The sequence below is a fragment of the Ostrea edulis genome, chromosome 3 (genome assembly GCF_947568905.1).
Source record: "Ostrea edulis chromosome 3, xbOstEdul1.1, whole genome shotgun sequence".
Taxonomy (NCBI): Eukaryota; Metazoa; Mollusca; class Bivalvia; order Ostreida; family Ostreidae; genus Ostrea; species Ostrea edulis.
The window spans coordinates 24320003-24345690 of NC_079166.1; the positions used below are offsets into that span (position 1 = coordinate 24320003).

General features: G+C 35.7%; 1 protein-coding gene across 1 annotated transcript; it reads left to right on the forward strand.

Moving 5' to 3' along the window:
* The first annotated feature begins 12351 nt into the window (after nucleotides 1-12351).
* LOC130052500 (epidermal growth factor-like protein 6) lies at nucleotides 12352-19237 on the forward strand. The gene is made up of 4 exons (XM_056157656.1): nucleotides 12352-12423; nucleotides 14283-14432; nucleotides 18779-18904; nucleotides 19000-19237. The coding sequence occupies exons 2-4, from the start codon at nucleotides 14288-14290 to the stop codon at nucleotides 19179-19181; spliced, it is 453 nt and encodes a 150-aa protein (XP_056013631.1). The 5' UTR covers nucleotides 12352-12423; nucleotides 14283-14287; the 3' UTR covers nucleotides 19182-19237.
* Nucleotides 19238-25688: the final 6451 nt, after the last annotated feature.

The window sequence follows — 25688 nt, forward strand, 5'->3', positions numbered from 1 at the left end:
TCTTGTATTTGATCTGGACCGTAAAGTTCATCTGGACCGTAAACTTCAAATTCAACAGGGATCACTATGTGATTTACCTGATCAAGATATAGGGCTCACGGAGGGTGTGACCGGTTGACAGGGGATGCTTCCTCCTCCAGGGCACCTGATCCCACCTTTGGTATATCCAGAGGTCCGTGTTTGCCCAACTCTCTATTTTTCGTATTGCTTATAAGGACTATGAGATTGATCACTGTCCGTTATCTGCGCCTTTCATATATGTTCTAGAAATGGAATCCAAGGTTTTCTAGACCAGTGTTAAACCGTGTAAATAGACTCCCGATTGATGAGAATTGCAAGTATTCAATAAACGTCTATGGGGCAGTGATCGATTTCCTGGACACATTATCCCCTGGTATGCGTGCCTTTCCATTTCATGCCTCAGATCAATGAGGGATAAGATGGTTCGGATTACTGTTTGAATATTTGGCTTTCATATTTAGCTTTTCACAGCAACATCGCATTCTTTACTAAAATAATGTTGTGGATTTGTAAATGGATGTGTTAATTTCAAACGCACACCGTCCAAGAGTAATCTGGATCTTCAATAGATAAACAGGTTAATCAACTGATTTATGAATGTTTTACATATTAATGGAGATACTTTATTCAATAACATATATACGATACTTGGTTTCACTATCGGTAACTGAATACATCACATGACCAAACTGCCATGATCAGAGTCAGCGAAAAAGAGTAAGGGCAATTTTTATTGAAATTTGCAATGAAGATGTCGGAAGTTTACCTAATCCTGCTCATTGTTCTTTGGCGTTTGACTAATTGTTGCCATCTCGAGACACTTTACGCCTTATCCGGAAATGTCGTCAACGCTTCGTATATCAGCTTTTCCACGAATGTCTCCTTTTGTTTTGGCAGGAGGTGCAAACTTCAGGGGAAATGTTTGTCCTTCAACTTTGACACTAGGGACAAGAACTGTTACCTTAACTACAAAAGCCACGTGAAAATCCAAATCGCATTCGATCTTTTGATGTCAGTGTGTGGAGCTTTATTTCTGATCTAAAATCAAAGAATAGACAGCCCAGGAAATTGAATCAACATCAGACATTCCCGTACTGATCATGTTTAGGGTAGATGTGTAAGAAAAACATAGAATCACGGAAACTGATAAATGGGTTTTACATGTAAGCAATCGGGTATGAAGTTCAAAAAAATAAAATGGACTGATTGTGAACAGAATTGAAAAAAAAGTGTTCAAAAATGGTCACATATATATATATATATATATATATATATATATATATATATATATATATATATTAGCGAAAATAGTCGGCTATCGTCATCTTTGATATCGAGAAAAATACGCTATATAATAATGTTTAAGTTACTCGTCTCTGAGATTGCTAATGTCAATACACATGCACCCCGTATTACCTAAACATGTACATGTATATGTATTTATATTCAATATAAATACAAAAAAATGTTAGAATTTCTATATTGAAATGAATTTATGCTACTCTTAAGCTTAACTCATAAAAATGCTTCAGGAAATAAAATTTCAATTTCGTTATGAGAGTGGTCATCAAAATTGTTATAAATGAAGAATGACATTTGAAGTACATGTTAAATCATATCTCGAAACTGTCCAATAAGTCATGGACTTGGTCTCTTATCGATACAAAATATGCATGCCTTTAATAAAATATTTCAATTTATTTAGAAGGGTTAACCATTACGGAAAAGAAATAAAATGTACAGATTACATACAAACCCGTTGTCTTAAGCTGCATACTGAGCTCTATATCAGAATCATAGAATTTGTGACAGTTCATACATTGCATATTTTAACACCACCTCTGGAATATTATGCAATGACTCAATGTTATATATGATTGATACACATTTTCCTAATGAACATAATTATTCATGTAAAGGAAAATTATGAAACTAAAGTAGAAAACTGATCCATGTCTTCTTTAACGACATTTTCATCACAAACTGACCAAAGTTGTCCTTTGACATGCTCCCCTGAAAAAAAACAAGTCCCGGTGACCCATACTTTTTTCTCATAACAAGTAAGCTTATTGTCTTTTTAAAATCATTCCTCAATTTGGATTAAAACTCTATTGTAGTTATTTTTTTCAATTTTAATTTTTACATTGCACATTAGAATTTTCCCCATATTTCCTTTGAAATTACAACTACTTTATAACCAACTTTTTAAAACGCCCCTTGCTGAAATCAAAGACGATTTTCATTTGTTTTGTTTATTGATTTTAACTCATTAATGCATGCTTTACCTGATATCAAAATTTTAATAAAATCTATTGTAGAAACGAATTACGTTCGTCACCCTTAAAGCAACAAAATAACTAGTTCGTACATTTTTGTTCTGCGTATGGCCATGCCATTTTGAATTGATGCTGACGACAAGTTAATGTAACAAGGATTTCAACAATCACGTTTAAGGTCAACATTTCACAACTTCTATGGTCGTTACAACGACCTAGTTTGCCAATACAGCCTGTCATTTGGCCAATGTGTCTTACGTGTTACATTCGAATTGTTAAGCCGTTTTTACACCAATTTTGACTACAGGTTACTCCGTTTACTTTATCGACATGTAGGGTTCACGGGGAGTTTGAGTGTGACCAGTCAACACGAGATGCTTACTCCCTAGGATCATTTGATCCCATTGTTGGTGTGTTTAGGGGTCCGTGTTTCCCCAACTCTTAATTTTGCTTTCTTTATAGAAAGCATGATATCGATCGCTGTTTTTCATTATTATGGTTACATATAAGTCATTAAAGCTACGATAATTGTCTCTGCACACTCTTAAATCTAGACATGTATTTCAGGCACATGTCCTGGTACTAAGACGATATCTGCAACAGACAATGTTCAACTATTGACCTCAAATAACTTTCCAGACCCATATGAAAGGTATGTTCACAATTGCATGCTATCAATAACGTTATCAATTTATTTGCTATACGTAATCATAGGTACCAAACACTTACAGACAGTTGGGTACTTATCTAGGTAAAGATCAAGAATCTTTAAAAAGTTTATTACAGGTAAATCTTCTTCAAAAGTCCTCATACAGTAGTAAAATGTTTTCTGGCGTTTTCTTTACACACTGATTTTGACTACATGAAAGGTGAAGATAACGAACAGTGATCAATCTCATAACTCCTACAAGCAATACAAAATAGAAAGTTGGGCAAACACGGACCCCTGGACACACCAGAGGTGGGATCAGGTGCCTAGGAGAAGTAAGCATCTCCTGTCGACCAGTCACACCCGCCGTGATACCTATATCCTGATCAGGTAAACCGAGTTATCCGTAGTCAAAGTCAGTGTGTCAAGAACGGTATAACAATCGGTATGAAACAAGTCAGACAGCATTGGACCCAATGATAGGCTGTATTGGCAAACTAGATCGTTATAACGGCCATATAATTTGCGAAATACTAACTTTAATCGATACTCTTGAAACACCATTACCATCAACTTCTTCGTCAGCAGCTTGCATGTTACTCCATTTACCTGATCGAGATATAGGGCACATGTCGGGTGTGATCGTTCTATAGGGGATATTTACTCCTCTGGCATGTCTAGGGCTTTGTGTTCGTCCTACTCTTAATTCTCTATTCTTTATAGGGGTTATATACAATGAAATTTAACAGTTTCCATTCATTCTTAGATATGCCCTCACCCAAAATATGGAACATGTTATTGAAAAAAAGGGAAAAGGGGAAGATATCGGACATTGAACGTCATTTTTTTTATATCCTATAAAAATACAAAATGAAGAGGACAAACACAGACCCCAGTACATACCAGTGGTGGGATCAGGTGTCTAAGAGGAGTAAGCATCCCCAGTGCATACCAGAGGTGGGATCAGGTGTCTAAGAGGAGTAAGCATCCCTAGTACATACCAGAGGTGGAATCAGGTGTCTAAGAGGAACAAGCATCCCCAGTATATACCAGAGGTGGGATCAGGTTTCTTAGAGGAGTTAGCATCCCCAGTACATACCAGAGGTGGGATCAGGTTTCTTACAGGAGTTAGCATCCCCAGTACATACCAGAGGTGGGATCAGGTTTCTTAGAGGAGTTAGCATCCCCAGTATATACCAGAGGTGGGATCAGGTTTCTTAGAGGAGTTAGCATCCCCAGTACATACCAGAGGTGGGATCAGGTATCTTAGAGGAGTTAGTATCCCCAGTATATACCAGAGGTGGGATCAGGTGTCTAAGAGGAGTAAACATCCCCAGTACATACCAGTGGTGGGATCAGGTGTCTAAGAGGAGTGAGCATCTCTAGTTCATACCAGATGTGGGATCAGGTGTCTAGGAGGAGTAAGTATCCCCTGCTCACCGGTTACATCTGCCTTGTGTCCTCTACCTTGATCAGCTTGACACCCTTCCCCCTCTCTGAAAGACGATGCTACGTGCCTGGTTCCCCCTCTTCCGTAAATCCATATTACATCCATTTAATAATAACTCCATTGATAACTCCCTTTACCTGATCAAGATATATGACTCACGGCGGGTGTGACCGGTCGACATGGGTTGCTTACTCCTCATAGGCACCTGAAACCACCTCTGGTATATCCAGCGGTCCGTGTTTGCCCAACCCTCTATTTAGCATTGCTTATAGGAGTGATCACTTTTCGGTAACTTCACCTTTGATCCCTCTGTCAAACACCAATAACACTGGTTCTTAAATTCGATATCAAAACCAGTAAGTAAAAAACAATGAACGAAATCCTCCGACTGTTAGTTTAACCGAAATACAACATGCATAAAAATCGCTAAATCACGTGACTTAAGGAGATTTTAAAACACAAATATGCACGAAAGGGAAGAACCCAAAAATACCCAATATACATAAGGCACGCCAGATAGACCGCATATGACCTCACGACAGGTTAGTTTTTCGAATCAGATCATTATAACTATTAACGACCATAGCATTTGTGAAACACTGTAAACGAATATGTCGAAACATTTGTCACATCAACAAGTACTTAGTCTGGCTCGGCTGACAACAGCATGCACAGAACATGTTCCTGGGTATGAAACCCCTTTAGCGACACAAACGTCATACCAATCGGTATGAAACACAGCAGATAGCATTTGACCTAATGATACATTGCATTGACAAACTAGATCGTTATAAAGACCATAAAATGTGCGAAATTCTTACTTTAAACGAAACTGTTCAAAGCCCTGCACCATCAACTTCTGTATGACAGTGTAACACCCGCCGTGAGCCCTATATCCTGATCAGGTAAACGGAGTTATCCGCAGTCAAAATTAGTGTGCCAAGAACGGCTTAACAATCGGTTTGAAACACGTCAGGCAGCATTTGATCCAGTGATAGGTTGTATTGATGAACTAGATCGGCATAACGACCATAGAATTTGCGAAATGCTGACTTCAATCGAGACTGTTGAAACCCCTGCACCATCAACTTGTTTGTCAGTAGCTTACCTCGATTTAAAAACTGACTATACGCATAACAAGCTCTTGTATATCGAATCAGTTGAGAGATATAAACACCATATGTATCTACTGTATTAACTGATACGGTCTACTGTATCAGTAGCCTGCCTCGATTTAAAAACTGATCATTTGCAGAACAAGCTCCTATGTATCGAATCAGTTGAGAGATATACAGACCGTATACAGGTGATAATAGACCATTGCCACACAATTATGATAAGTTGACGACGTTTGTGATAAAGCTAAATATTTATCATTATTATCATCATCAGTAGTAGTAGTAGTAGTAATATTAGTAGTAGTAGAAGTAGTAGAAGTGGTTGTAGTAGTAGTAGTAATAGTAGTAGTTGTAGTGGTAGCAGCAGCAGCAGCAGCAGCAGCAGCAGTAGTAGTAGTAGTAGTAGCAGTAGCAGTAGTAGTAGTAGTAATACATGTAGTAGTAGTAATATCATTGTACATGATTCATTCATTGATTTATGAAAGAATTGATGAATTGTTAGTTTGTCGTTAACATCTCTGTTCAGTAACATATCCAGATACGAAGCAGAAATGGACAAGTATGGTGTCTTTTGTTCAAGGTACATGGGATATATCGAAACAAAATGTGAATGAAAATGTGTATTGTTAGATGGGAAAACAAATATAAACATTGCTGAGTCACCATAGAAATATTAATTTGAACGGATGTTATACATGTATATGTGTAAAGAAAGAAAACAACAAAAACTAGACGTCAGATGCAAAAAGTTGCAAACTGTAACTGAACTGCCTTTTTCCAAACGCATTTCAAAAATGAAAAAAACAAAACAATCACCAATGTCTCAATCTGTTGCATCTTCTTTTTTGCCTAATAATGAAATACATCTACAATCTAATTGAATTAGATTCTTTGATCCGCTTACGTATATCGCTACACAAGGATCTAACGAAACCGCACACGGAGGTCAAATCTAGTGACCTTTAAATCTAACCGATCAGCGCATTGGCTATTAAATCGACGGTGTAAACTCGGGTCATTCGGAACACTTGAATGATGAAATCTTACTAATTGCCGCCGAAGCATTATAACGTACCAGACATACCGAAGACAACTCAAAGAGTGTATAGTTTGACTAATAATTGTTGTTTGTGTGGATGTTCATTTGTTTTAAGAGAGACCGACAGTGAAAGGAACTCCTAAATCAGGAAGTTATATGAATTTAAATTAAAACTTACAAAGGAAAAGGTTGATGTGATTCGACAGGTGATTAATCTACCGCAGCGCGCGGAGGGTATGGAAAAATGTCATACAGTCTTCATTATTCAGCACAGTTATAATAACAACTCTTTCTGTTCCTCTTTTAAAGATTGAATCTTGCGATCTTTCAAAATTTATAACGTGCACCGTATTTGTTGTTTTCCCGAATGCAAATATTAAGCGTTCTCTGATTGGATTAACATATCAATGAATATGCATTATTAAAAGTTCACTAGATTTGACCTCCGTATACGATTTCGTTAATCCTTATGTAGCGATATTCGTGAGCAGATCAAAGGATCTAATTTTAATTAGATTGATACATCTATTGACTGCATTAACAAAAACCTTCAAGCTTTTATAAAAATCGAAAGTTTCTGTACCTTGCTCAAAGTTTGTAAAATCTATAGCTGCAATAGTCCTTTAGGGACTGCATACTATAGATACACGTAAAGCCAAATATTTATGATGACAGCTTTTTTAATGATATTTCACAAGTATTTTTCTGATTCTGATTCTATCGTATTTTGTAGCAAAATTGACGAGTACCCGTTAACTCACACCTAATGGTTTGCTCTATTAGAACACTATCGAATTCACACCTAATGGGCTATTCTGTTAAAACACTATCAAAACTCTCACCTAATGGGTTCTATTAGAATACTAGTCATGGTCAATTTCATGCACAAATGGGACAATTTTACCTAATTATTAAACTATAAAATATAGAATAATCACTTATAATTTTAGACTCGTATAGTCTTTGAATACAGTTGCTTTGAATTAATAATCATAACATTCTTCAAATTCAAATCGTATAGTGTTTTGATTAGTAAAAGTATGCATTGTCCTAAATTATATGCAATTGATAGTGTCTCATACAACCACAAGAAACGCTTTAAATCAATATTTTCCTGGATTGAAAAACAAAAGTCAGCATAAATGATTGCTGCTAAACAAGAATTCCGTAGCAATAACATACAAAGGCATTTATTATAGGGATAACATTCGGAACTTTTATCAGAAAATTATCTCTATTTTGTGGAACTCTCGTGTGAAGAAGGTACGAAAAAATGATTGATGAAAGTAAATGACAACAACAAGAATTGAAAGTGATAGATGTTAAATAACCTTGGTGAGAAGAAGGAAAGGGGAGGGAGGTTACACCAAGATTACAATTTCGTGCAATTGAAATATTTTAAATGCTCATCAGAAATTGTCTAAATTTTTGTAAATTTCAGAATCATTGTTTACTCTTATACGTACTGGTGTACATAGACTTAAACTGTCAAATATTGCAAATTATGGACATGAACTTTCAATAAAGAACAGCATTCTGACTCAAATTAAGGTGAAAATAACGAACAGTGATCAATGCCATAACTCTTAAAGACTACAACATTGAGAATTGGACAAACACGGATCCCTTGGTCCACTAGAGGTAAGGTTATGTGCATATGAGGAGTAAGCATCCCCTGTCGGCTGGTCATATTCGCTATGATCCCTATATCTCAATCAGATAAACTGAATAATCCACTGCCAATATCAATGTGTAAAGAACGGTTTAACAATTGGTAAGAAACATGTCAAACATCATGTGACCTGATGACAGGTCGTAGAGGCAAATTAAATCGTTATAACGACCATAGAACTTATTTGTGAGTAGCCTGCTTCGATTTAAAAACTGATCATGTGCAGAAAGAATTCTTGCGTAGCGAATCAGCAATTAGGCATTAACATCATAGGCAGGTGATAATGGAAAATTATTGTAAGTTAACGATAGAGAGACTGGATTCCTTCTATGTGTCGTAAAGCTGAGATGTTAGTTTACTGTTCACCTCTACGTTTATTGAAATATCTAAGTACGAAGCAGATATGGAGGATTATTATGTGTCTTTGATTTCGACTTCACTGGGATACATCGGATTGACATAATTTAAAATAAGTAACATAATAGATAAAAATGTAGTCGACTCATTAATTCTTAAGTTCAAGGCCACAGCAAGATAATTTTTCTTCACAATATACAAATTTTTCTTCACATGTAAAACCCTTGGATAGATTCTACTTCAAAGAATATAAAAAGCAGGTCAACTAATAAAGGAGCAAAATTCGGGCCAATGAGAAAAGTTCATGAACTGTTGGAAAACTTGGTCACGAAAGACTATGAAGATAGTCCTTTTTGGAAGGTATAATATTGATCACTGTTCACCTTTCATTTAGCAGCGTATATTGGAATCAAGATCAAAAGTGAATATAACAGTGATCAATTTCATAACTTCTACAATGTAAAATTTATACGGTACCATTGCTAAATATAGCCAACAACAACGTGCCATAAAAGTGGAGCCAAATTCGTCCAAGGATAAGAGCTATGCATGAGGGAGATAATCCTTAATTTTGAAATGAATTTCTAAATTTTATAACAGCAATTAAATATACATCCGTATTTTCAAGCTAGTAAAGAAGTACTTAGCTACTGGGCTGTAGAGACCCTCGGGGACTAACAGTCCACCAGCAGGGGCCTCGACCCAGGAGTCATAATGTAAAACTTATACGGTACCAATTTTGATGCACCAGATGCGCATTTCGACAATGTATAAGGAATACAAAATACAGAGTAACCGGAACCCTGTATACAATAGAAGTGAGATCAGGTGGAAACATAACGGCAATAATGTAGCCCGCTCCGATTTTATCTTTATATTTTTTACTTGGGGGAGAGGGTTACAGCTCCTTAGGATCTCCGTAATGGTGCAAATGCGGGAGTGAATCACTCCTGCAACATTTCTGATTATTCTAAACATTCGCTGACTTTCTTTACATAAATAAAATGATTGATATTTTATGCTTCCTAGTCAATATATAAATGTACAGCCTGCAACGTACGATTTGTGAGGCTCGTTTTCAACAACTTAGATATGTTCCAATTTCTCGATTCATATATGTGCGCCATGTATGCTATACTGAAGTTTCAACTTCCGATTGTCAAGATATTTGTATATGCCATATAAAGTAGTCCTAACATCAGTGGACGAGTACGGAAGATAAATCTATTTCATCGGTATTGAAAAGGTTTAGATTTAATAAACGTTAAAAAACGCACAGGAGAGTGTAAATTCTCTCTGCAACCATATTACTTTCCTTTCTTTGTTGGAATGGCTTGAGTAACTACATTTTCGAGCTGATTGTCAATGTTCAGGTTTTTCAGTAGAGCCACCTACGAGATCTCACGATAACAAGCATGGTGGAGCAGACGAAGAATTGTGCATGTTGTACATGTTACTTAATGAAAAACACCTTTGTTAGACCTGCCCGAGCACAAAGTTAATACTCATTTTGGTGTAAAAAAAAAAAACATTTGGGACTATTACACGGAGGTTATTATTGGTTATTCATTGAATCATTTTGCACCATTAAGGAAGTCTTATGGAACTGTGGCCCTATCCCGAAAACGTCAGAATAAAACAATATCGGGTAGAACTATATCATTGCAGCTAGTGGAAACACGTCAGACAGCCCAACTCTTTAATTTGTATTCATCATAGGAGTTATGAGATTGATCACTGTTCGCTATGTTTGTCTTTCATTTAACCAAATGATAGACTGCATTCGCAAACTGGATCAGTCAGTTTAAAATCAGCATTTTACAAATTCTGTGGTCGTTGTAACGGGCCAGTTTGTATTACGTATAGGAGTTGTGAGATTTATCACTGTTCGTTATCCTTACCTTTCATCAATATAACGAACATAGAATTTGCGAACGTTAACTTTAAACAAGACTGTTGAAGCCCCTGTAACATCAACTTGTTAGTAACCTGCTTCGATTTAGAAACTGCTCATATGTAGAACAAGCTCTTGCGCATTGAATCAGTAGTGATATAAACCCCATATGCAGGTGGTAATGGAAATATACTATATAAATATGGGAATATGGAGAAACTGAAATTATCCAGTTTGTCAAAAAGTCCAGTTGTTATTTTGTCGTTAATATTTATTTTCAATCAGATATCTAAGTACGAAGCACATGTGGATGTTTATGTGGTGTCTTTTATTCCTAGTTCACTTCACTGGGACATACTGAAACGAAGTATGAATGCAAATGATTATTGTTAATAGATAAAACGTCATCGATGTATCTAAATGTCGAGTTGAAGGCCACATCAAGAGATCTTTTCATCTCATGTAAACGCTTTTGAATGAATTATGCCTCATAAGAATATAGAAACAGGTCAGGTAACAAAGGAGCACAACTCATATCAATAGTAAGTGAAATCACTATATAAAATAATATTCACCCTTGATTAGTGCCTGTGTATCACACATGTACATGTAGTATTATGTGTTCAGTATTATTTTAACTCTACATACATGTAGCTGACATTGATAAACCTCCTTTTTCCACCATCCCAAAATATTCCACTGACTTTCATTTACAATCGAATTCCATTTGACCTGTATTAAGAATGTATAGATTATATAGATATAAAATATAATAGCAATTGAAGCATTTCTTGGGAATCAGTACCTATTTATGGTGCAACTAAGTGAAATCTAGAAAAACTTCAGTATTTCCCTCCATATTTTTATGCGCTGTGTATAAAAATTAAATCATTTATGTGTTATACATTCGCATTTGTCATTGAATGATTATCATTAGATTGCAATGCATGGATTCTGCAATAAATCAAGAAGAATTATATATCGTCTTAATTTCTTAAAGATCTGGAATTAGAAAATGAGATTACTGTCACCGATTCCCATGTTGCCCAGGGAGTGGAATAAAAATCATTTCATCATATTGATTATAGGTTATCTATAGTATTCTAGTATATACCAAATTTCATGAAATTGCGACATATTTCCATTAACAACAATTCACCTGACTCTAACGTAAACAGTTCTTAAAACGATTGTCTGTATTGTTGTTGTTCTTTTTCAGCGATGGAGTTTGTGATGTAAAAATAATTGCTGACGAAGGGAAGTCTGTTCATTATCAATTGACATTTAACAATGTGGAGAATGATTCCAGGCAGAAAAACCTAGGGGCTTGCAGAGATGGCTTTAAAATATTTGATGATAATGTATTAAATTATTCGACAGTGTGCAACGTTAGAAATGTTTGAGAATTAGAATGAACATATTCCGGGATATATCGAGTTTTGAAAAAAGATTCATTTGTTGTTAAAGTATTTGACGGTAAGACATAGTTATTGCTTGTGTATATAATGTATATGTAGATTTTCACTTCACCCCAAGCATAAAGATTGTTCATTGATATTTTCTGGAAAAAAAAACAACTAAAAAATGTGAAGTCTTGCTCGATTTTTTATAACTGCTCCTTGGTCTTTTTTTTTTCTTAATCAAAATTGTTCACACTTAAGAATATTCGATATTTTCCACAAAGTATCACGTATACGATTACCTTTTCACCTTAATCTGCTTTGTATATATATACATGTATATTCAAGTTTTCGTTTTGTTTATGCTTTGCCATTGAGCTGAGACAATTTAAAGAGGTATGAATATTAAATCACATGACTGATACTATCATAGTGCCATCTGATGTATTAGAATTTCCGCACTTAGTCATTTTAATCAAAAATGAAAAGGTAAACAAGGCAAGCACACATCCCTGGAAACAGGACAAATCGGATCATATACCTGTGAGTAAGCAATACTCTACTAAATTCTCAGACCTTTGTGAATCCTATATATTGATCGGATAAATGATGTACATTATAGCACAATAACAACCATGGAAATTGTGAAAATGCTGAATTTCAACGAGACTATCGAAGCCCCCAAAAATTGATTTATTTGTCAGTAGACATCTGTGTTTTAAAATTGATCATGCACAAGACATAGCCTTGAGTATCGAAACTGTTCAGAGACATAAACATCATACATGGTGATAATATATGAGTGTTGCATGAATATGGAAAGTTGAAATTGGAGAAACTGGACATCTCATCATCATAAAACTGAGCTAATATTTTGTCGATTATGTCTATGCCCAATACATTATCCAAATATGAAACAGATATGGAGAATCAAAACCGTTCACTGGGATATATCGAATCGACAAATGAATGACAGTGAATGCTTTTTTAAAAATAAAACGTCGTAAGTATGTCCAAGTGTCGAGTTAAAGACTACAACAAAATATGTCTTCTCATGTAAATTGTTTGGAATGAATAAATGCCTCATGCAGAAGACGACATCATCATCAAAGCCAGTGTAGGTGTTGCTAATGAGCAACTCCAGCATCATTTGGACATAGATTTCAAATTGAAGTCTGAACAGATCACAAGATATAAATAGTTCCGAGTTCATATTTTATTAAGGAAGCTGCTTTCCGTGATGTCAAAATTCCTATTCTTTAATTCATCGCGAGCAGTCGTTTTCCCTTTTAAAAACGTGAATTAAACAGATATGTTCTTATGCAAGAGCATAAGTTCACTGAAATTGTTATTGATATTCTTACACAATATGATATATTTACATTTGCTAATGCACTTCCTTATATTACAATACTAATGAAATTGACACTCAATTTCTTGCATCATGACATAAGTCACATGATCAGTCTTTTCCTGCGTATGAATGGAATCACCCCGTCAAACATTCATCTGACATTTTGCTTATGCATTGCATTGGGAGATTTAGAGCCCCTCCCCCTTTTTAAAGTTTTACAGTTTCTCACATATCATGTGGCACAATGGGTTGAAGTTTCTCCGTAACAGCATTTGTCCTTGTAAAGGTCTTAATGGATTCTGCATTTCATCTTCACAGTGCATTTAACCCAAATAACTACATAATATGTATCAGTGACACAAAGTAAAGGACACCATCAATATTTCATCACCTCTGCTTCATATATGGAAATGTAGTCAACGACAAATTAACAACACAGTTTTATGACCAACGTTATGTCTTCAGCTTCTCCATCATTCGTTTTCCATATTTATGTAGCAAATGTGGATATCACTTACATCATATTTTGATGTTCTTTTTTCTCAACTAATTTGATACTTAAAAACATTCTGCGTATGTTTTTTGTTCAGCTGAAAACAGGCTACTGACATATAAATTGAGTTTTAACATTCATGTTTGAAATCAACATTTTCCAAATTATATTGCCGTTATAATGATTATGTTTTTCAATTACTACCTGACATTCAGTCCAGTGCTGTTTGGCGTGTTTAGTACAAATTATCACGGCATTTGTAGACATTGATATTGACTACAGATTAATCCGTTTGCCTGACTAAAACATAGGGCTCACTGTAGTTGCTCCTGGTCATTCGATGTTGGTGTCTTCTTCCTGGCACCAGATCCATCTTTGGTGTTTCCAGGGGTCCATATTTATCCCACACTCAGTTATTCCTCAAACGATTTTTGAGATTAACCACTTTTCGTTCTCTTTCCTTATTTTTCATTATGGCATATAAACCAATGATGATCAACATAGCTTTCTTTAAAACTGCTAGATTTTGAGTAGAATGTTTTCCATTTTTATTGTAAAGGATCTATGAAGGAAAACAAACTCTATGACAACTGTGCTTTATTCCATCCTGAAAACGGGGGTCAAAGTTCGGAGAGAGCTCTACGTATCCTATTCGCACCAGATGGTTTTGAGCAGGAAACCGGGTTTCTAATTCTCTTCAGCCAGAAAGGTATTGTACAATTATATATGTCAGCAAATAGTTCAATAGGAAACATTCGTGACATTTTTTTTTTATAATTTATTTATTTTTTCGGTCACATACAATACATCTCATTTTAGCCACATAATTAAGAAGATATTCCAACTTCTATGGGCAAGTGGAAAACTGAACTATCTTCATATGTAGTAGATGATATTTCAGTGCAAGATGTGTTTAAAATTTGTTTCAAAACATCTAGTGATTCTTCCGTTCAGTGGCTACAGTTTAGAATTTTACATAGAATTCTTCCTGTTGGTTATTATTTGAAAAACATTAGTGTTAAAACAAATGATCCCTGTAGATTTTGTACACGTAATATTGAAACAATAAAACATTCGTGACATTAATCGTCAGGTCGCATGATCGTTATAAGGATGACTACTTTTGCGCTTGAAACGCATGTACGCGCTTGTTCCAAATGACAACAATGGAGAGAGAAAGAAAGTAGTCTTACTGCACAGCAATTAAAGAAGGAGTTGGTTAAAAGAGAAGCTACAACAAGTGGCAGGAAGTTGGATTTAGCTGAAAGATATATTATGACCTATGCATCATACAATCTATGTAACTTACAGTTTAGTACAAATCGTCGTGCATGACTATCAATAGTATGAAACAACACACCGAAAGGTAAAAGACAACGTGTTCTTATTCGGATTTCCATTATTTCCCGTATTGCTAGTATCATTAGAGTTACCTGAATTTTAAATGTTGTTTTTGACCGAAAAAATAGTTGGCTTAAAATCCAATGGCTTAAAATCACAGCGTACTGCAATTGGTAGTTGATTAACATTCTGGGCCTATACATTGCATGAAATATGTCTGATATTACCAACCTCCTGAATTCCTTACTGTGATTTGCATTTTAAGAATTTAGATATACTCACGATAACATTTTACCATGAAAAAAACCTTGCATCATAATCTGCCTTAATACTATCATCTTGATCAAACATCATGTTTTTGGAATTAAAATACAAGACTTTTGAATAATATGTCTGCCACTAGCTGAACTACCCAAGTAATCAAATATATACCTGACTGCACATAGGACTACGCCCAATCATTGTTTTCGGGGTATTTTTATGCGTGTAATTTGACCACGTTTTACTCTGATATTGGGCATGGACATATTTTCTATAGGAACACCTGTTGCATCTAAATGATTTTTGTGTTTGGGACTTTTCTGGTATGGTGTTTTTTACTATTTCTTTAGATGGCCAAATGATTGCAAAGATAAAAGATTATCCATGTATCAAACACTCTTCAAACAGTTGACTCTGACAAATTGAATAACAAAATTAGTGCGATATTCTTTTCTCTTTTTTTTTGTTGGCCTTAATTTCATTAATGTCATGAAAAATTTATCTTTTGGATATGATTATAATTGTATATTGTTTAACGTCCCTCTCTAGAATTTTTTCACTCTTATGGAATTGTCCCCATTACAGGGAAAGGGCTGCAAAATTTTGGTCTATGATCGGCGCTTATGGCCTTTGAGCAGAGAGGAATATTTTTATCGTACCACACCTGCTGTAGCACGAGGTCTCAGTTTATGTGGTCATCTTTGATGGACCGACTTATTTCGTCGCAAGGGGTATTGAGGACCTATTGTAAACCGGATCCCAACTCGTTTGGTTGTGAACTGAACAGATATAATTCAGTTAATAATAAGCTACCTGTCCAAAACAACTGAAAAACATCATAAAATGATCACAATCAAACACTGTGTAGTAATTGACAATTTTGTTTTTGGGTTGAAAATTTTTAATAGAAAAAATAATTCCTTGATGGCAAATATTTTATGACACGTTCTCCTCCACATTCTTATTCATTGCCTGACACAATTTCAGCTTGACAATGAATATCAAAATCATCAAGCTATATTTTCTAATGGTTCGTTTTGCAATTTGCAAGTGAGGATGTTCTGTGTTTGTATCTCGTGTCCCGTAATGACTCCCCTACATCAAAGACATTTGATGTTTTCTGGTGATATAGAAATATTCATTAAACCTAGAATCATTAATGTTTTATTCTAAACTGAATTGAAAAAAGTTTCAAAAATTTCCTCGTAAATCATGCTTTTCAGTATTACTCACATGTCATGATAAAAACTATCGTGTAAATGTTATGCATTCATATATATCCATGATGGAGACATGTTCCTTTTAGTGTACATCACTGAATTAGGCAAGAATTCCTGAGTTATTGTATCAGGATAACAAGCCTGCTTCTTGTCTTGTGGGATGAACCGGTCATCAAAGAGAAACGTATAATCTGAAATGATAATCAAGAACCACAAAACAACATGAACTCTTAAAAAACGCTAACAAGGAAACAAAAAATAAAACACTTGAATTGAACGTATGCAATGTGAAGGTAATAATAACCTAATAAACTAGCTGTTCTATCGTCACCCCGAACAAAAATGGCTGTGACACACAGCATCGGACTTTCCTGCTTCCACAGACGCTTAGTTTTCTCATTCATTCTACGAATTACCACTATCCATTTTAAGCATGATTCGGAATTCTATGGAAAGTGGTGTCCTCTAGAGTTGGCGTATTCTGGTAAACAGCAATATTATAGCATTTTAATCGCGTGAAATCGAAAATGCAAAAAAGAGACTAGTCAGGTCTAATGCAAAAACAATGGGAATTCAAACGGTGCAGCGATATCAAACGTACGCGTAACCATCTTCAGAACAGTGGGGCCATTTCGTACAGTGAAATCGGCGAATGTTTCCTATTAGCGATTTGAATGTAAACTGTTATATTTCATTTGATTAGATCATAATGATCCATTAAAAAAATCTCAATCATATCATATTTATAAAGGGCATCCTAAGAATTTGGTGCATTGCTATCTTTGGGGAACCTTTATCCTTGATGTGAACCAATCCATTTCGTAGTTATCTTTTATGACGTTTGTCGAAATTTATTCTATATACAAGATGTTACCAAGGGAATTTTCTCTAATTTACTTTTGACGTCTTTAAGCCCATCCCACCCCCTGGTACAATATTTCCCGAATGTCAACAGACTACCAGCACATTTAGCCAAGTCCGATCCGCATGATACCTACTCCTAGTCATTCCAAGTATATATCTAATGGCTCTGAATTTTTGTTACTTCGTTTCAAGCACACCACGAAGTGACCTAAAACGAAAGTTTCCATTATTGAAATTAAATGTATACACCTACTGTATAAAACGTCTTTAATATAAATCATTCCTCATCATGAATTAAAGACTGGCTAGATTAAATTATCTTATATTTAGTCACCTGCTACTACAGTAAAAGAGAGAATCGGAAATACAACAAAATGACTATATCCGGTCAGCTACTAGGCGAAATGAAACGATCGGATTGAAACAATGACCAGTGACCACAGGGATGGCCGATTTACCACAATATTAGCATTTATTAATGATTTACATGTATATGAATTATTAGATGTTTTTTCTCCCTACCATGATGTTATGAAGAAAACAAACACCAATCTCTATATAAAAAAAAAGGGTTTTGATGATGATTAAGATTTGGAAAAATCATCGTTGCAATCATACCCAAACTGCTAAAGTATGATGTACAAAATTGGTACTGTTTATTATGATCGTAGACATCTAAAATCCCCATTATGAACAAATATCACCGGGCATCTGACTAACCCACTTGTATCTAATTAAGATCAGAGGTGTGAAGTTGATCCTGATTAAGCCATCACATATCATTGTCAAAGTGAAAAAAGAAGATATCTAACAGTGATCAATCTTATAACTCCTGTAAGAGGTATCTGGTCGTAAATTAAAAGATAGCATTAAACACAAAAATAGTTTCTTTATTGGCATTTCACTTACCTTAACTCTGATTTTGTCTGTCGCTGATGTACGCAGGAATGTTAAGGTAGGTCTTGTTCCATTTCTGCACGTAAACTGCATATTCATTTTAAATATGTCCTACACAGAGAGGAGAGAGGGAGCTACTAACTCTTGAAAACTATTTTGGTTGTTTACACGAGAACATTTTGTATCATAACAACATGACAAACATGCGCTTCCATATGACGTCATTGCATAACTGTTATAAATAGATCACGGATGTACCTTGATAGAAAATGGAAAAGTAGGACACTGCCCAAGGATTTAAGTATTGGTCTAACTGGCGATATTGATGATACAACTTTCATGTTATATCAGAATTAATGAAAAAATCCTTCTACTTTCAGTAAGAAATAATAATTAAATATGTAACCACGAAACCATCCAAACCATGTTTTATATTTTGCCCTGATGCTTATATCTGTGGTTTGTACAAAAGATATAGACGAATGTGCACAGGAAACTGAACCTTGTGACACCAACGCTGAATGTTTCAACACTGACGGCTCCTTTCGCTGTGAATGCAAGGAGGGATTTATCGGAGACGGGTTTCAATGTGACCAAGGTATGCCTTCACTCAATTTCGATTCCATACCAGTTCATTTCATACTTACTATAGCCGAACTCTCTTTATTTATTATCTGTTTTTGGTATCTGTAGTTACAACCACTACCACACCTACCACACCTACCACACCTATCACACCTACCACACCTACCACACCTACCACCACAAAGGATCCCAGACGACTTCCGCTAATCCTGACCTCCCTCGGGACTGCTGCAGTCGCCAGTGGTGTCGGGTTGTTGGTTCTTCTGTTTGGCCTCAGTACCAACGGTTAAATTATGTATTTCTGTGGCAGAAGTAGATGGAAATGTTTATGATTCTGCAAGAGTAAAAACCAAAAATGTTTTTGTTTTGTGGTGAATTACTATATGCAATTGTTTACCTTCCTCATTGACATACGACAATTTCAACAGTAATAAAAAGATGTTTAGAATATATCAAAAATTGTAAATCGCTTACTAAACGCGGGTTATTAGCATATCTATAAGTGTAATTGTGTCATTCCACCAAGCATAACAGTGTACACCTGACCCACCTCTAATATATCAAGCATAACAGTGTACACCTGACCCACCTCTAATATATCAAGCATAACGGTGTACACCTGACCCACCTCTAATATATCAAGCATAATGGTGTACACCTGACCCACCTCTAATATATCAAGCATAACGGTGTACACCTGATCCACCTCTAATATATCAAGCATAACGGTGTACCCCTGACCCACCTCTAATATATCAAGCATAACAGTGTACCCCTGACCCACCTCTAATATATCAAGAGTTTTTTATATTGATAATTTTTTCGTTATCTTCACCTTTTCATTAATAGTTTTTGTCTAAAGATACGCATCTTTGCAATTTTCTACTAATTAATATTAAGTTCATTTAAAATCATGCACTGCTAGACAATTCTATGGTGTAGCCTATGCTTTGACAAATGACGGTTCTATCATTTTATCGTTTGACCTAAAAATAATCCTTTTGATGGAAAATGGCATATCATATCATGACTGATTTATGAAAATATAGACACACACACACACACACACTCACACACACACACACAGAGAGAGAGAGAGAGAGAGAGAGAGAGAGAGAGAGAGAGAGAGAGAGAGAGAGAGTATTCCATTACCACTTGCATATGGTGTTTATATCTCTCAACTGATTCGATACGCTAGAGTTTGTTCTTTATATGGTCAGTTTCTAAATCGAGGCAAGCTACTGACAAACAAGTTGATGGTACAGGAGTTTCAACAGTCTCGTTTACAGTCAGCAATTTGCATATTTTATGGTCGATATAACGCTCTACTGAAACTGTTTTTATTTGATTTAACGCCTAATTTTACACAAAGTATTCAATGGCGTTGTACATGTACAATATACATGTAAAAAGCTTTAAATGAATAAACAATACGTCATATGCATGCAAACACACTCTACATATACTAAACTAAAAACATGTACATTAAAACTGTCTAAACAAATGTGTTTTCAATTTGGCTTTAAAAGTATGTAAAGATTTGGACTGTCTTATTTCAGCCGGTAAACTGTTCCACAGTCTCGGACCAATGGTTCCGAAACTTCTATCACTGACAGTTTTACGCCTGTTCAAAGGAACAATGTAGCAACTCTCAGAAGATAGAGCAACTTTTTATTTGATACCTGTTTCATTAAAAGTTCTGTTAAATACAATGACGCTTCGCCCACATGACACTTATACATGAAGGTCAATAATTTAAATGATATTCTAGAATCGATATGTAACCAATGTAGGTCAATGAGAACATCCCTAGAGCTGTCAAATTTATTACGATTTAATACCAGTTTCGCACCCATGTTTTGGATTCTTTGCATTTTACATATTTCAGTATGTGCTATGCCGTTTAAAATCACATTACAATAGTCCAAATGAGAAATTACTAAAGATAAAACCAAAATCTCTGTACCTTCTTTTGTCAAATATTTGCGAATACTTTTAATCCTAAGATAATTGATCATAGCTGTTCGGCATTTCCTTTTTATATGTTCCTTCAAATTGAGAGTTTCCTCCAAATATGCACCTAAGTATCTTATCTAAAGTTCTGGATCAATTTCATCACCATTAATGTTAATAACTTTTGTGCTACACTTATCCAGTTGCCTCCTGCTGCCAAATAAAATGAATTCGGCTCTAGTTTGCCAATACAACCTATGATTGGGTCAAATGCTATTTGACGTGTTTCATACCGGTTGTTAGGCCATTCTCGGCACACTGATTTTGACTACAGATAATTCCATTTACCTGATAAAGATATAGGGCTCATGGCGGGTGTGAGCGGTTGACAAGGGATGATTACTCCTCCTAGGCACCTGATCCCACCTCTGGTGTGTCCAGGGGTCCGTGTTGCCCAACTATCTAGTTTGTATTGCTTATAGGAGTTGTAAGATTGATCACTGTTCGTTATCTTCACCTTTCTTGTATCGTATTCCCACTACCTACAACAAATTTCAAATAGCTTTTTATTTCCATAACATTTAAAGGATTTCCATATTCCATATATTAAGCTATAAAGAGAATACAACGATAAGAAAATGTGAGGACGACAATAAGACATTGTATTGTTTTGATACAGAATTTTCATTCCTACAAAAGAGTCCAAAATATTACCTTGGTTTTCATTGATATTTTATGGAGGTTAAATTTTTCATTTTGCCAACAATTATTCATGTAATTTCGGCGTACTATATACATTTATCGACTCCAACAATGGACATGAATAACTAACATCTGATTAGTAATAGAATGTGTTGTATCCCAAACCGGTCAGTGACCAACAATTAACGGATTGTTCAAGTTAGAGACATTTTGCAATCTAAATAATTACGTATGGCCAGAGTTGTCTCATCCTGTATACTGCTGGAACGCCCATTCATCTGACACTGTGTGTCATGTGTACACCTATAGGGTATTGTGGGATCGCTTTCTCCCTCACTACAGACAAGATCATGTCTACAGCTGTGGTTGCTGCAGTTTCCGGTGACAGAGGAAATACTTAGAAATGTCTACTATTGTCATCGTATGTTTCGAACATACACATGTTATGTTGATGCATATACATTATCAGACAATTAAAACAATTCAATTAATTAACTGCCACAACAAGAGTTTATAGATACCCTTTTAAACACAATTTTAGATCAGAAATAAAGCTCCACGCACTGACATCAAAAGATCGAATGCGATTTGGATTTTCACGTGGCTTTTGTAGTTAAGGTAACAGTTCTTGTCCCTAGTGTCAAAGTTGAAGGACAAACATTTCCCCTGAAGTTTGCACCTCCTGCCAAAACAAAAGGAGACATTCGTGGAAAAGCTGATATACAAAGCGTTGACGACATTTCCGGATAAGGCGTAAAGTGTCTCGAGATGGCAACAATTAGTCAAACGCCAAAGAACAATGAGCAGGATTAGGTAAACTTCCGCCATCTTCATTGCAAATTTCAATAAAAATTGCCCTTACTCTTTTTCGCTGACTCTGATCATGGCTGTTTGGTCATGTGATGTATTCAGTTACCGATAGTGAAACCAAGTATCGTGTATATGTTATTGAATAAAGTATCTCCATTAATATGTAAAACATTCATAAATCAGTTGATTAACCTGTTTATCTATTGAAGATCCAGATTACTCTTGGACGGTGTGCGTTTGAAATTAACACATCCATTTACAAATCCACAACATTATTTTAGTAAAGAATGTGATGTTGCTGTGAAAAGCTAAATATGAAAGCCAAATATTCAAACAGTAATCCGAGCCATCTTATCCCCCATTGATCTGAGGCATGAAATGGAAAGGCACGCATACCAGGGGATAATGTGTCCAGGAAATCAATCACTGCCCCATAGACGTTTATTGAATACTTGCAATTCTCATCAATCGGGAGTCTATTTACACGGTTTAACACTGGTCTAGAAAACCTTGGATTCCATTTCTAGAACATATATGAAAGGCGCAGATAACGGACAGTGATCAATCTCATAGTCCTTATAAGCAATACGAAAAATAGAGAGTTGGGCAAACACGGACCTCTGGATATACCAAAGGTGGGATCAGGTGCCCTGGAGGAGGAAGCATCCCCTGTCAACCGGTCACACCCTCCGTGAGCCCTATATCTTGATCAGGTAAATCACATAGTGATCCCTGTTGAATTTGAAGTTTACGGTCCAGATGAACTTTACGGTCCAGATCAAATACAAGAATGACTCTTAATTTTGAGGTTAAAAGTCAAAGCTACCAATATTTCATATCAATATGATACATCATCTGATCATTAAAACTCTAGCAATGTGACTTGTAATGAAATCGTACACAGATTCAACTTAAGATATTACACATACCTATTGTTCACGTATTGGTTTCCTTTTATAAGGACAAGATCTTGTTTTATTCATTCTCTGACAAATTGCGCATACTGTTTACAGTTAGCTGTTCAGCTATGTCGCTGATGATCACTTGTACTTATATCTTAATACACAAAACAAAATCCCTGGTCAAAATATGTTGTATCGACCGTATTTATATCAAATATATAGGTATAATTGCAACCGTCGGTACCAATATATGAATTTATCAATAACGTTCGTGGTATTTTGCAACACACACACACACACACACACACACACACACACACACACACACACACACACACACACACACACACACACTCTCTCTCTCTCTCTCTCTCTCTCTCTCTCTCTCTCTCTCTCTCTCTCTCTCTCTCTCTCTCTCTCTCATTCTGAATTCTTTATCGAAAATCGACTACCCTTTCGTTACTTTTGCAATGTTAACAGGTATCGACCATTCCCAAATCCAAAGTATTAAACAATGAAGAACACCTAAGGGTGGACTCCCCTGGACACGTAGTACGCGACAAACGGATAGTCAAATACGGTTTTACAGGTTGTTACACCATCACAGAAGACGGGAACCTTCTGTTTATAGACGGTGATGATGAAGTCCGTAAGTTAACATCAGTCGACACCACACTCTTCACACCAGACAGGAGAGCACTCTGTATCCACTCCTCCCGTATTAATGGCGATATACTGGTGGGGAGTTATGAGAAAGTGACGAAGTACGACAGGACAGGACGGAATCCTCGGGTCATTAAGAAGGACGACAAGGGACAAAGTCTGTATGGAGTACCAGCATACATCACGGAGAACAAGATCGGATACATCTGGACTTCTGAATGGAGAACGAAAGCAGTATTAGTGGTGGTGGATAAATCAGGACGCCGTCGGTTTAACTACAAAGGTCGTCAGTATGACCACTCAGGTCATCAACCTGTCTTTTATCCAACAGGAATCTGCACTGATGTCCACGGACACGTATTGGTGTGTGGTTATAACAATAGCAGTATCCATTTCCCGGATCAGGACGGCCAGTTCCTTTCTCTACTGCTTACACAAGAACATGGAATGCGTGTGTGGACGACCAACACAATCTCTATCTGTGAAAGACGTACAGTAACATTATAAATATCTACAACTACCTGCAGGATACGGAAGTCAAATAAAAGAACAGCTTACCAAGGTAAAATACTAGCAAAGGTGATAAAGCGGCACCGATTTACAACGTACAGAACAAGGAAAATACTATATTATTGATTGAATGTGTATGAATTAATCTGTTTATTGTGATGTGACAGAGACAGTAAGTAACATAGTACATTAATGTATTCAATGTATAAAGAAAGCATAATGAAATTTTTTTAATGATTTAAATGAACCAAAATATTGTTAAATGATGATATAATGAAGACGTTCAAATTCACATGACTGACATATGATTAGAAACTGACCTTTTTGCACTTGCCGCCTTTGGTAATATGAAGAAAATTTTAATTTATTAAACATATGTCATATGGGTCAACATACTAAGCAATAAACCTATATTTAGAATTCAAAAAATAATGGGTAGATGTCCAAAACTGGCAATATGCGTTTCATTTTGAAATCAGTTGATGATATGAAAAGTAAATACATTCAAATATTTATGGAAGTAAGTTTGTAGAGTCATCATACATCATTCAAAAACAATAAATAACATGTATCAACACTACACACTAAAATCTGAAATAATCCAAAAACAGAAAAAATCCAACAGTCTTCGTTCATAAATGAAAGGTGAAAATAGCAAACAGTGATCAATCTCATTCCTCTTATAAGCAATACAAAATATAGAGTTGGACAAACACGAACCCATGGTATATACCAGAGGTGGGATCAGGTACATCGGAGGAGTAAGCATCCCTTGTCGACCGGCCACATATAGTGATCAGGTAAACGGGGGTATCCGTAGTCAAAATCAGAGTGCCAAGAATTGCCTAACAATCGGTATGAAACACGTCAGACAGCATTTGACCCCAAAAGAGGTTGCATTGGCAAACTAGATCGTTTTAACGACCATAGGATTTGCAAAACGCTGACTTTAAACGACACTATTGATATCACCTTAACATCAATATCAATAGTATATGAAGAAGAAATCTACAAGCTATTTGAGATAGATTTTGGATAGATTCTTACATCACCTACTAGGAAGTCAATCCTTATCACCGACATTATTCGTATGACAGTCATGTGAGACTTTTCGTTCTCACATTCTCACCAATGCGAAATCAATATCACCCATGTGGGAATGTCATTAGATATTTTTCTGTCTTACACTGCTACGATGCCATGTACGTTCAATGAGTTACGTTGTACAGTGAAATAAGATATTGTGTATTGTTTTCT